Raw genomic sequence first — 15,304 nt, 5'->3', positions numbered from 1 at the left:
AAAAAAAGAGAAAAGGGTCCTTTATTTAACGGGTACAAGTTCATAACATGCAGAAGGTTTACTGCAGAAAGTCATAGAAATAGCATTTGCTTCTCCTTTTCCATTAAAAGGTGAGGCTAAAAACTATTAACAATAACAACAGGCCTAATAATAATACAAATTATCAATCCAATCATTAAGTTCCTCACTAAAGCCCTTTCAATTCTCTTTAAAAGGAACAAACAGGCTTCAGAAGGGAATGGTACTATTGCTTTAAACATCAGGAGCACAGTCAATCAGAATGAGAAAACAGTGGTCTACAATGAGATTGGAGAGCAGGACTACAACACCTTATTCGGCGGCAAGGAAAAAGACGACTATCACGAGTACAACGTCCCAGATCATCCCCAAGGAAAGACATCTGTTGATAGGACCACGGCCAGTGGATCTGGTCCATATCAGGAACTCTTTCAAGATGGAGCACGTGCGGTCGCTGCTGTGAATAAGTCACCGGAAGTAACAGGGCCTAGGCATGGTGTGGCGGATGACCGACACGCTTACCAAGATCTACGTAAGGACGATAGGAGCGTCAGTGGTGTTCATCCAAATGGTGAAATTCCAAAACAACTACCCTCAAAGGACTCACCCGCAACGGAGAATGGATACCAGGCACTCAAGACCGCCACGCCTGAGTACGCTACCCTGGAAGCTAGTCCCGAGTATGCTACCTTAGAGCAAAACGATCAGTCACTGCAAGGCACTTCGGATGTTTCAGGACCTCCTTCAGACAAACAATATGACACGCTTCAGCGAAGCATCAATACGGTCGGACAGCCACCCTCTGTAGGGTATGGTACCTTGAAGCCCATGAATGAAACAGATGCGGATTACGAATCTCCAGATGGCAAACCAAAGACCACATCTGACGTTGAGGATCCGACCAGACCCACAGAGGCTCTACCAATCAAACAACCGAAGACCAGACAGCCCGTTTCTTATGATGACGATGATTACCAGACACCTATTGAGCCCTCTGAAGATCTTACGAATGCCTACCAGACCTTGGACAATCCTGGATATCAACAAGATCCTGAAACACAAGCCGAGGAGTACTCACACCTCCAGAGGTCTCTAGGAGCTAAACTTCAATCTCATACGAGCAGTAACCATGATAACAGCGATTCGTATGGAAAGCTTCATCTTAACGGCAGTCCTTAATGGCGATGCTGAGAACCGGAAGTGAACGTTTAATTTTGAAATGAACTTGTCAATGTTTTTATAAAAGGTTTAATTATGTATACGATATGATATTGTTTGAGGCTTCAAAACCACCAACTCTCCACACATCACAAAATCTTCGTAAATTTTGCACTCACGAAAAGCACGCTAACATTTTAACAATAATGGCCTTTACAGACTTTGTGAATGAGTGACAAAATGGTGGATTTATTTTCAAAGGGTGCCCAAGATTTAAATAAATTCATTAGAATTATTCGAAATTCAAAGCATTTGTATAATGACGTTTGATAACCATGTTAAATGTTCAGCAATAATGTGGTCGAATGTCCCCTATCCTCACCCCTATCCCCGTCTTTCTCTCTCTCTCTCTCTCTCTCTGTGTTCTCTCTCTCCCTCCCCCTCTCTCTCTTTCTGTCTCTCTTTACTTTTTCCTTTTTTTTTCATTCGGTCTCGTCTGAAGCGTAAATAGTAACTTTTCTCAAGCATTGTAATTAAGGGACACATAATTTTCTTCATTTGTATATATGATGAACATGTAAATTAACTTTATATTTACATAGGTATATGAGGAACAACACATTATATACGATAACATAATATAGAAGTATATTATCATTATTACTTTCAGCGTTATCAATTAAATGTACATACACTTTAAATTGCGTAAAGTTATTTTTATTTAAACGTTATCGATGCTGCAATTATTGAACTACATGTATGTTTTATTGTATTACTTTGTGATACCCCAGTCACACTTGTGTGACCGACAACAGACTGACAACAGACCGAACAAAATATGACATTACCCCCCCCCCCCTTTAGCCTGTTTAGAGTCAATGTGCAACCGGTTTGGCAGTGTGACTAAGATATGAGTTTACTTTGTATTGGTCGGCTCTAGCAAAAAATAATGAATGTTTTTCATTCGTTCAATAGTGCGAATATTTTCATGAGTTGAAAGATTAACATTCTATTCAACGAGGCGTCATCCGATTTGAATAGAATTAACGTTAATCATTCAACGAATTTTAAAATTCATTATTAAGTTTTATACAACATCGAAAGAGATATAATAGAACGTTAATCAATGAATCATGATTTAACCCTTATATTAAAGATAAATTAAAGTTGGAGTCAAGCCTTCTCGATTACATGCATTCAGAGTGCCTTCGCGTCAGATACACGCAGGAAAACGCGCACGGCAGAGAGGTACGCAGTCTGCATATAACCAAAAATGCACGCCCGTGCCCGTGCAATAGAAAATCTATTGAATATCTTGTGACCAACAATCCTCCAATCAAATGACAAGGATCCACGTAGGTGTTGTATAAAAGATGATATAAATAAAGAGGATAAATGCACATCGATCTCTAACTGATAATGTTTTCAAAGTCTCTGAAATTAGTGTCACTGAGTGAAAGTTTATTCAAATAATGCCATTGTGATAATTAACTGTACAATGTTAGGAGAAAATTGCATTTCGAATAACAATTAAAGGTACTATGTCCCATTTGCAGCCAACCTCAAATTCTGTGGAACTTTGCAGGAATTATGAATATGTCATGTATGTCCTATCTGTGAAATTTAAACGTTAGCAGTGTCCTCATATTCAAATTATGCAAGGAAACCCGTTTACTTGCTAGGCTTCACTGTCAGACACTATTGAGTGACTGACTGGCTTTTTTTCTTCTTTGGTAATAACATACATGAAAAGAGTTGTAAAGGGTGCATGAGCATTTGTTTACATCAATAACCCACTTCTTGTGATGGCCAAGATTAAACTGATTGAATCTTTGCGCAGCATAAAACGTATGACCATTCGGTACAATTGTCTGAAAATCAAGACTATTACTTTTGGGCTCTATAGCCCTAAAGTCGATTTGACAACTATATAGTCGTTATTTTCCCACTTGAAGACATTTTCAAGCCCCACCTTTTTTTAGGAAGTTCTAAATTAGTATTATCTTTCAAATGCAGTTGGAATTTAACTTTTTCATTTTTTTGGCATGCAAATGGGACATAGTACCTTTAAACGAACTACAGGGAGTGATATACAATCATAACAACAAAATATTACAGTATTTCTAAAAGACCTATATACATCGGATCATAGATTTGATTAAAAATGTCATTAACATTTTACATCCTATAAGTTGCCATAAAAATGCCTGTTTAATCAATCTCATATTAGGAAGACACACAGTGTCAAACTTTCATATCCACATAAGCTGGCAGGGGGGTGGGGGATTCAGTGGCGGATCCAGGGGGGGGGGGGGGTGGGTGTGATTTTTCAAATTTTCGAGGGCGCCAAAAAATTAGTGCTCACTACCCCCCCCCCCCCCCCCTAACTTTTGAAAAACCGAGCACAATATGCCGAAACAGCGTATAATGCATGATGAATGTAGATCGAGCCCTCGTTGAATGCGACGAAATGTGCACAAAAGGCATGGGCAAATTATTTGTTAGTCAACCTACTTTTACGATATTTTTGAAGTAGAATATAAATATCTTCAAAGTCCTGGAATGTTTCGTCATATAATATGACTTTCAAATGAAATTTGAATGAAATATATTATCAATATATGTTTGGTTAAATATAGGCTTATATTAAGAACAGGTCGACGATGCAAGATTTTCCCCAAGCCTCTTGTACACAATAGTTAGGTCAATATACGGTAAGAAAAAACACCCCAACCCTCAACAAATTGCAACAAAAGGTTTTACAACTGTCTCTAGTAGTATCTGACCTCAGGATTAACTAATTAAAAGTATACCAAAATCGGAGGTTCAGAAAGCTGTTATTTTAAAGATGGCGTTCACGATGGCCGCCGATACCTAAAAATGGCCATAAATCACTTATTATCCATCCTAGAGACATAATTTGGGTGTCTATCCCATGGATTGGTGGGTCAGAGAATCCATTGAGACAAGTAAGAATGGCTTGTGATGGTCTAAGAAACCCCATAATCCAAGAGGGCGTCCAAAATGGCCGCCATAACATAAAAATGCCATAAGTCACTTATCATTCATCCGAGAGACATAATTGGGGTGACAATGCTATGGTTTTCGGGGTCAGAGAATCCATCAGGATAAGTAAGCACTTTAAACAGTGGTTCAGGAAACCACGAAATCCAATATGGCGTCCAAACGGCCACAAAACCGCTATCATTCTCAATAGAGGGCGCACTTTTAATTATAAACAGGAAATGATTTTATAATGTATCTCTCTCACCCTTATGGTGTCACCGACGATCACCCCCCCCCCCCCCCAAAAAAAGGGGGGTCAATTCAAGTATTGACAGGTCATTTTCGACACAGGGGGAGGGGAAGTGACAAAGGCAAAGTACAACGTAATAATAATATCTAGACACACATTCATAATACACACCACACAGTTAAAAATGTTTGAAACCTCGTGTTGTTCAAGTAACTCGTTCAGATGGATTGTGGCATACTTCAAGTTGGCAAGTTCCACACACACACACTGTTGCATACAAGTCCGTCACCTCTGCAGGTATAGCGAGGTGTGCTACAAGCAGTACAGCAGTTGCAATGAATCAACTGAAGAAGATTTCTAGGTGCAGCCTCTGTATTCGAGATCAGTGGAACCAGGTGATTGTCCTCTAATTTTTAGAAAAATATGATTTAATTTCGAAAATAATGAATATTTCTTGACTTAATTTGTTTAATGAAAGACTTGCATGATACAAAATCTTAAACATACCATCAGGTTCACCAATGTACTTAATCTATCTATCCATTCATTCATTTATGTATTAATTCCTTTATTTTTATACTGTATATTTCATTTACATATTCAATAAATTGTCAAACTATAGGAAATAAGGAAATTACATATCTATCATCCAGAGATGGGGTTTATGTACAGAAATCTATTACCAGAAAGTATGGCCTACGTTTCGAATAATGTATTATAAAAGGATAAGTGTAGTACAAATCTCTAGAGCTAATACTTGTCTGCTATTTAGTATTATTCGAGATGTTTTAAATCTTTATAATACTTTTTTTTTTTTTTTTTTTTACTCTTTCTCCTCTTATTCTTCATACGACTTCTTCTATTACTAAATCATATTGTTGTTTTCGATTTCTGATTTTATATTTAGGAGGAGGGTGGTTTCTGAGATGGCAAATTTACTTCACCTATAAAACCTGAATATTCTAACCCATACACAGATACTGTAATAAAAATATTATTCCCTTTTTTCCGGAAAACGTATACTTCCCCCTATAATAATCTATGGAGGTTCCAGTTGTTGCATTTATTTCCTGCTTGTGACCGACAAGAAACGATAATTAGAGAGAGAGAGAGAGAGAGAGCGGGATGACGAATTTACGTCACGCATACAGCCCTTTAATAACTTATATAAGACCATTATCCGAATACACCGCTTTATATTACGCGTAAAAATGACAATAATCAATTTCCTTTAAACTCCGTTAGATGAATTATCACAAGACCTGTAGAGCTATTTCCACATGTTTTTTAAGATAGGGAATTTTATTGAATCTACTTCAGATTTACGTATACTGCCATCCACTGCTCACAATGTCCCGACATGTTGACAGACATGTCCCACAATACATCACCAACTGCATAACGGGGGCGTGATGATGCTTGGGTACAGGAACCGGAAATCGCACTACGTACTTCTTAATAGCGCAATTGAACTACATTAGAGCAGTGATAAAGATGTTTCTAATTTACCCTGCTTTTGATGGTATTTTATTTCCTCATAAGCATAGAAATAATGCTTTTAGTAATCATACAATGTTATGGGTTTCGATATATTTCAATTTCTATTCTTTTCTTTGTACATGTATATCATGCAAATGTATATATATTAAACGGAGCTACAAAATTGAAACAAACATATATATATATATATATATATGTATATCTATATCACCATGCAAGACGATACTTACAAACAGCATCTGAAACAAACATGTTCATTTAAAGTGGTTTGACGCCTTTCCATCCATAATTGTATTTTTTCTCTCAACAGTACTTCCTAAACACTTTATATCATCCCTACTGTTTATAATTAGTCAAAAGCACTGTTTTTGTTCATCAAATTTTTTCACGTTGATATAATACACATCATAAAGTAATCATGAAATTACGAAACTAAAGGAAAAATAACATGTATGGTAATTAAATAGATAACTGGAACGAATTTCCTGCACTGTACAGAGTGTGTCTGTCTGACTGTCTTTGTCCAATACACTGTTTTATTCCTCACCCAGTAACTTGGTGCAAGTGAGATATTGCAATCTTGTAAAGATTGTCTGATGTTCAGTCATGCATGCAGAGATTTAAATGAAAATGGTACCTAAAATGTACTGGAAGGATAACTTTATCAAGACATATCATGAAACCCATGATTAGATATTCATACTTCAAACAATACAACTTTTAAAAAGTGGGACGTTTTTTCTGACTCACCCTGTATAGGCTAACAGATTGTCCTTCTATATCCATATTTGATCTAGTCATAACTGAGTAACTCTGTTGACTCTACCCTGTAATAATATCAACAGAAAACCATCACGATTGTGGGGATGTATTCAATCATGAAAGGACAAATCTGTTTTTTAGTTTCCTCTTCCGCTTTTATACCCAGAAAAACTTCCCCTTCGTGGGTTTGTAAACGAACTAGGCTTTTCACAGCAGTTTCACAACGGTTCATTGACCACAGCTTTGCACAGAAACATTGCAGTGGTTATTGAACTGCATTTCGTTTTCGTTTAATGGAGTAACTTGGACGTATTTCGAATCAGCCTCAATCATGAATTCGTCGTATCTGCAATTTGTATTTGCGATGGTCCTGGTCATCAATGGCAGTATGTGTCAAAGTGGTAAGATAACTCCTACGTATATAATTATCATATCATTTGTCATTGATTTTATATGAGTTGTGTTACAGTGGAAAATATATGATTTGATTTGGTATATCACAATACACGTTGTTTCCGTTTCATGGAAGTAACTTGGAGGTATTTCGAATCCGCATCATCATGAATCGATCGTATTTGTAATTTATATTGACGATTTCCTGGTCATCAATTGTAGTATATGTTAAAGTGGAAAGATATATTTTCCTACTTACACCAAATGAAAATAATTTAGGTTTGAAATGACCCTATGAGTAGTGCATACACACAGGCGTATGGGCAAACTTTTCATACCGCTAACGTCTATTGCTTGAATGTTATTCTCATTTGCTCAGCCATTTTACGCCTGTACATACAAGCCTTACAACATATTTTGGGGCAGTGGTTTGTGTTTTTTCCTCTGTTTTTGTTTGTGTTATTTATTTTTTCAGGAGGGTGGGACAAAAGGTCGTGAACAAAACCCTTGTATAGTAAAGGCTGCTACATACGACTTTATTTTTTTTAATAGTTGGACCCCCCCCCCCCTACCCAACCCGAAAACAGGAATGAATTACTGGATTCCTAAATTTCTAGAATGAACCATTAACACCTTTATTTTATTACATCCAATGAGGTTATCATAGAATGTGGAATTCTCTTGGATTCCTCGTAATTCTACCTTGATGTACACCATGGGGAGGGGGCGGTAGCGTAAAACGGAGTATGGCCCACATAGGGACATGGATTTTGAATAAGCCATTTAACGTATTACTTTTACCAAAGGCATGTTATAGTTTTGAAAAACAAAACACACAATATCAAAACATGGTATACATGTAGAAGGTTTAACAAATAAACCACACATTTCAACAAATTCTGATTCGGATTTATAAGGGACCTGTTAAAATATTACTATTTAATATGCAAAATATTATTAGGCACCTTTTCATAGTTAGTCAGGGGTTGAAAAAGGAAATTACACACCACAGTTATGGATCGTAAACTGACGATATAAGATTTGTTAATTTTCCCCAAAAAATAAATTGATTCACTTAGTTTTCATATAAATGTCAACATTTTAAATTTATTATTTTGTCTTATTAGGGGCATTCACTCGCAGAGTAGTCATCGAAATTTAGACAAAATATTTGTCTTTGATCGCGATCAGAATCAGGTTTTGTTATGCTTGTAACTGAATCTCTCGATTTAATAATAGGGACTTTTAGATTTACACGACGAGAGCGTGGACTGCCGCGTACGACATTGTGTTAGGGCACCTGGCCGTGCCCGGCAGTGCCTTAAAAAGGACATCACATTACCTTAAAAGGATGTCACACGTGGCGGTCCACGTTCTCGTCGTGTAAATCTAAAAGTCCCTAGTGAGACAAAGAAACAACCCTCTTCTGATCGCGATGAAAGAAAATTTGTTTTTAAAATCTCAATGATTTTTCTGAGAGTGAGTACCCCTAATAAGACAGACAATACAATATGAAATTATTGTCATTCATGTAAGGCAATTCAATGATTAAATATCCACAAATAATGAATTTTGCGTCGTCAGTTTACGATCCGTAAGTGTGGTGTGTAATTTCCTTTTTGTTAACCCCTACCTACATATACCGCCGAGTGTTAGTGACACATTTGCTCTTAATAAGATCTTTTCATGACGTGTTGTAGACACGCAATAAAAGTTTTAAAGTAGACATTGATTAAAATAGACATTGCATTACATATGAAAGCTCGTGATCTAAAAAAAAAAAGGGAAAAGTGTCGATCTTTTCCCTAAAAATACATGTGTGGCCACAATCAAACATTTAACATTGAATCTTGACCCCACCCCTGTACACGAAATCGAAATCAGACACATTGGGCGGCTTCGATGATACGAAGGCCATTGAAGCAATGCCACTTCCGGATTCACACAATGCCGTATCAACACACGCTAGAGGATCGATAGAAGCCAAATTATCATACATTTTGAATGATGAGTGAAATTAGGCCAGACAGTAACTTGGATCTGCAGTATTCATCGTCTGAATGCAGTGACGATGACATTGAGTGTATCGTGGGTGCATTTTTTTCTTCAAATTATTGTATTTTTTAAATTAAAATTACGTGTTTACATGTCAAATATGTTTGATCGTGAGTGGGTAGAGACTAAACGGCAGAGAATCACAGTCGGAAGCCAGTGGAGAAGTCGAGTGGATGTGAGGAGTAATTTCCAGAAAAAAGGGCTAAAATATGTTATATTTACAACAAAGAATGCTGTAAAATTTGTTTAATGAAGCCTCCACTGATCAATATACGAAACATTTGATGTGATTTTGATGGTTAGTGTCATATGCATACGAATGATAACCGGCAATATCGACCGCAAAAATTAATTACAAATTGTGTTAATTTTCATTGAATTCTTTCATCCGTACAATTTGTTTCGTCAGCTTTCATGTAATAAGCAACATCATCCTATATTTGTGTAAAGCTTATCTTTATCTAATTCAAAGAATATACATGGAAAATAATCAAAACATGTAACAGACTTATACAGTAAAAGCCATAGACTCCATGTAGTGGTTACGAGCTTTTGTTTATGTTTGGGGGATACGCTACAATCGCATACGTAACATTTTTAAAGTGTTTTATTGATTTAATTTGGACGAGAAAATGAATAATAAAAAATTCGCGTTTTTCTAGTTTTTATGATTCAATTAAGTAAAACAAAAATCTGAAATTATTTTTTCCAAATTTTTGAGGTCATAGGCTTTATATTGATATATATAGCTACATGTTTTTATAGAATGGCTACAGCTCATTTAAGAGATTTGGAGCATCTGAATGCCCCTTTTATCACGCAGAGCTGTCCCTTTGCTTATGTTTATGTTTTCTAATATTATACCAAGGAATGCTGCAATGTCAGTACCTTGGTAATGATGACAGCAGGAGCTTTACAGTGGCGGCTGATGCTCCTGGACAATCCCGTATGTCATCAAGCAGAGCGGAGAGAGGTAAACACCATTCTTCACTTCGACATACCAGGGTCGTTTTTCTTTAATCATACTCCTTTTCTTCCAGCACCCTTTTTGTGGCAGGGGGAGGGGTGTATTTTTATTACTATGTTTGCGTAGTTTTATTATTTATTTCTCAAATGATCACGATTTTGTTTCCCATTAACTCTTATTCTTTGATATCTGATATGTGTTTTAGTTGTTGTGTTTGTGCGTGAATTTCCTCTGTTTGGAGGGACTTTTGGAGGCACGAGAAATGTGTGGTATAACCAATGATAGCTGTCGCCAATCAAAGGCAAAGATTGATTTTTGTTCCTGGGATGGTGACTTTGCACATTTACCTCTATACGTAGCATTTTATGAAAGCCAATTTTTAATAAAAATTAAACATATTTGAGTCTATTCACTATACTGTAATTTAAATATGTATATGTATTAATTGCTGTTACTTCCCTTCTCCCTCTCTAACAGTAATTGCAAACGTTTCACAGGATGTCAACGCCAGCATAACATGTGTCGCAAGTGACACATGGCGTGGGAAAGCATTGTTCTCCTTCGAGATCGTATGCCCAGTCGAATGGCGAATTCTTCTTCGTGTATCTCCAACGGACATCGATGACGGCATCGTTGTCGAAGCCTTTGATAAGAATGAAAGGGAGCACGGTATCTCCAGTGACAATAATCCATCCAACTATCCGATTTTTCTTCTTTCAAAGAGAAAAAAGTTGGAAATCAAAGCGACATATTCCGACGATGAAATGCTGAACAAGAAATTTACTCTAAGTGCCTGGACGGCCAAAGTCATTGGTAACCGAAACCTCTTTCATTTATTTGATTATATTCCTCCACCTTTTTAAAAAGTGACAATAACCTTGTAAGTGGTAAAATTATATTTAAATGAACATCATTTTAATCAAGAAATTAAATGTACTCTCATCCCCCCCCCCCTCCCTCCCCACCCGCATGAAAATGACACACAAACACACACACACGCACACACACACACACACTCCAACTCAAAATAATTCATTATTGTACTCCCTGAGTAACAAAGTGTGTGGAAGAAAAAGAAACATGTCGTGTTGGGGATGGGTGCGTGTAGTTGTGTGTAAACGTGTATGTTTCCCACTCCCAATTTCCTCAAAACCACGCACAGGGCAAAGTTTAACGCAATTGTTAAGATTTTGTTATGTTGAATCTCTTTTGAATTCTTCACAATTCTTCAAAAGTCCCAGAAGAAAATCAAAATTGTATAGGTTCCTCTTTCTGTTTATAAGAATTTCCCTATTTAAGGGATTGACTATGATCAGAGTTGAATGGACACCGTTGAACAATTTCAAACGCTGATGTCTACAGTTGGGACGTACTAATGCATATATCACTACGGTGCTTGTTTCCCTCGCATTGCGTATATCAAAAGAACTGGTTCTGCGGTGACATTCACATTTATTTCCTTCTAATTATCGGTACGATGTGACAAAAAAGAGATCAGTGAAGTTGGTATTTCAGAAAACAATATGGGACGAAAAACCACAAAGCAATTAAGGCTCGTTATGGGGCATGTTGGGAACGCCCATAATATAAAAAAAAATACTAAAAGGTCGCTGTAAGAACTGTACATAGCAAAATCATGTACAATTAATTGTATTTAACAGCTTATTGTCAGTATAAAACATTAAATTACGTTCTATCCCCTTTTCCATATTGCTTTGTACGCAGAACCAATCGACCGTGAGCCGTCAGATTCTTCACGTGAGGTGGGCCCATCCGAACAGGGTAAGACATACATTATTATCAAATCAATGAAGAGTACTCTGCAAGGATGCTATCTAAAACCATACATTGATCCCCGTTTGTCGGTCGTTTATTAGAATGTTGAATAAATGTAGTCATCTGATTGGTCGAAATTTGATTCGTTATTTTTTAACCATGCCCGTAAAGAAACGAACAAGTGCCCGTTACCCGGATAAAGGGCAATCGTTAATGAGAAAGATGCCTGTTACCCGGATAAAGGGCAATCGTTAATGAGAAAGATGCCTGTTACCCGGATGAAGGGCAATCGTTAATGAGAAAGATGCCTGTTACCCGGATGAAGGGCAATACTTAATGAGAAAAATGCCCGTCGCCCCCCGAATAACAGGCCGCATAAATATATTTTGCTGAAATGCCCATCGGTTAAAACGTGTTAAAAAAGTTTCTTTGTGCGAGATTTTAATGCGATGTTTTAACCAGTCTTTACTCAAGAAAAGGATAAGGTAAGAATTCCTGTAGATTTCTTTGTGAATTCGGTATATAAAAGATATATGGACTGCCTTAATATTTGAAGCATAGCTGTTTATAAAGGGCTCTCTGGGACGCCCGGCTCGCCGAGGGGTCATATCAGGATGTACTGTCTCCTTGAGCCTATATAAACAGCGATGCCTCTCATAGCAGTCGATATAGGCCTAACTATATCATCATCTTTAAAAATAACAATAAATCCACAATGAAATGTTTGCGAACACCTCCGAAAACTACCCCCTTTTTGGCGAAATGTGTAACTATCATGCATAAACTATTAAAGTCATCATTAAGTGAAACCACCGGATTCATATACATGTACCTATTCGTTTTTAATTGCTCTTTCTTCTAGATAATGGTGACTGGACATCAAAACTCTCATATTCAACACCATCCTCCTTTGACACTGTGCTGGTTACGTTTGATTATTGCAACCAAGGATCATCAATGAATAATGATGAATATTTGACGATCATCTGCTGGGAATTCGATGGAGTCAATGGATTCAGTTTCCCGTCCTTATTAATGACTGCATCATGCAGTCGTACGAACAACACACTACTGGTAATGTTTACAGTGACATGAATACGGGGGACTCAAGTCAACACCCCCTCCTACGCACATACACACACTTTTTTTTTTCTTTTTTTTTTTCTTCAATTTTTTTTTTCTTTCTACAAATGTGTAATACAAACATAAACATACAATTGAATATAATAAATAAACGTTTTCTATATTGATATGAATTGCCTTTACATAATCGAGAAAACAGCAAAAGTGGGACAACAAAAATCGAGAGTTGGGAAGGAAAGAAAAATAAAATAACCAATCTACAAGGCCTTCTCTTTGGTTAACAATGGGCCAATCATGCGTTTGGAATCATAATCGTAATGACCGTGTGATATAGTGATCATCATCGTTAAAACACATCATGTAATCTGTTTCTACATATCTCACTTTGTTATGATCAAATGGACCAAAACATTTTATGAAATCAATATTGCAAATATACATTATCATGCTTTGATAAATGTCTCAAAATCAACAATATCTCCATGTATTTGCATATCAATCTTATTCCATTCAAATTGAAGGTTATATATTTGTTTGCTTCCATTTTATTCATTTTAAACAAAATATTCAAATAGTATAATGTTCGGATGTATCTTTATCGACCCTCTCGAACTGTAAAAAAAACTTTGGCAAGGCAAAGGCGAATAAAATAGTCTTACTCTGCAATTTATATACTTTTAACGCAGGTGAACTTAACCGCTTCAGAAAAGTTCGACATAGAGGACATCAGGATTGTTTTTGCTCCACACCCACTAGTTGGATTTAGTTCTGGTGAGCTACCTGTGCCATATTGCACTCAAACTAAGAATTAGCAGTTTTTGATACAAGTTGTACCCGATGAAAAATTGGCTCACATTTCGCAAATAATTTACAAAAATCGACCCAGGGACAATTTAAATGTCCAGTTTCCCACAGAAATCTTGTTTGGATTACGAAATACGTCATTGCAACGTTCGCACATTTCAAAAGTTGGGGGACAAGGCTATCGCTCTTGCCTAACGTTGATCTTGCGAAAAAAAGCTGTACGATCGTCTCAATTCAATATGTTGGTCTCATTTACCCTGGAAATAGTCTGCTGCTGGCCCTGCAATTATTAGTACCCTGGTGTTGTTAGGTACCCGTACACCTCGATAAAGAGGGACAAATGTGGACACACAAAAATCTCGACTGAGAAACCTTTTGTATAATATAGGATCTCTGAGCCTTCACCACTATACTTACAGTGCTGTCAGAAAACTGAATGAGGGAAAACTTTATTGAAGTTTCTAAATTAAGGTGAAGGCTTGTTGGTGAAATAGGCGTTATACATGTAGTTGTAATAACTGATAAAACATAAATGAAGTGGGAAAGGGGAACAAGAAGAGGAAAATGACATGGGAGATTGAGAGAAACAAGAGAAAATGTGCTATCGACAACAGGGTGATCCATGGAAAGATACTAAGATCATGAGTAATTAAAATTGAGAAAGAGAGCAGGGAACAGACATATACATGTCTGCATAAGGGAGACCAGATAAATAATTTGTGATATGTTATGTGCAGTTCCGGACCCTACACCCCAATATATATCTATATATAAAATAATGAATAAATAAATGAAAAAATGAATGAAAATCATAGAAAGAAAAGAAAGAAATTAAAATAATGGAATCTACGAGTGACGAGACTTTGTTGAGACACTGTTCATTTATTTAAACCCGCATGCATAATTGTTACACGAATTCTGCATTTACGAACACTCCCAGAACATTCACGTGCACCTGTAACGAGGGATATACTTTCGAATGGAACAGGTTGTTTCCCATTTATTTGTAACAGACACATTAATGGTTAATAGTGCTTTCGCTAGTATTTGTACTGTATTGTCCACATTAACACCAAAAAAATGTGTTTACTATGGCATGATACATTGTGAGAAATTGACAGTCACGGTGGTGTTGGTGGCAGCTGTACAACGCCCTCAATAATGAAACTCATGATGAATAAGTCATCACAATTAACCTACCGATACATATTAAAGCAAAGTGGAGATGTCGTGATGTAGTGGTTCATTAGCTTGACTCGCAATGAAACGGTTGAGGTTTCGAACCCTAGCCCTGCATTACGTTAACGTCCTTTAATCCGATAACTGGGTAACTGGTAATAATATATCTGTAAAACCCTTAAAGACATAATCAATGTATAAAGTGCTATAAGGAAACGGATTTTTTTATTATCAGTATTATCATTGTTCCCAGCTAAATTCCCATTCTGCAGTATCCGCTTGTAAAAGTTTTCTATAACTCAGCGTTTTTATAACCCAGCGTGCCGCATGACATGTTTAGGGGTGCCGCGAGA

At 36.8% G+C, this 15,304-nt stretch overlaps 1 protein-coding gene across 1 annotated transcript; it reads left to right on the top strand.

Moving 5' to 3' along the window:
* Positions 1–9,948: 9,948 nt before the first annotated feature.
* LOC105439591 lies at positions 9,949–10,972 on the top strand. The gene is made up of 2 exons (XM_030983546.1): positions 9,949–10,115; positions 10,587–10,972. The coding sequence occupies exons 1-2, from the start codon at positions 10,013–10,015 to the stop codon at positions 10,970–10,972; spliced, it is 489 nt and encodes a 162-aa protein (XP_030839406.1). The 5' UTR covers positions 9,949–10,012.
* The last annotated feature ends 4,332 nt before the right edge of the window (positions 10,973–15,304 follow it).

The sequence above is a fragment of the Strongylocentrotus purpuratus genome, unplaced genomic scaffold (assembly GCF_000002235.5).
Source record: "Strongylocentrotus purpuratus isolate Spur 01 unplaced genomic scaffold, Spur_5.0 spur5_scaffold_13, whole genome shotgun sequence".
NCBI classification, from domain to species: domain Eukaryota; kingdom Metazoa; phylum Echinodermata; class Echinoidea; order Camarodonta; family Strongylocentrotidae; genus Strongylocentrotus; species Strongylocentrotus purpuratus.
The sequence above is the reverse complement of the archived record's forward strand: the minus strand, read 5'-3'. Positions and strand labels throughout refer to the sequence as shown.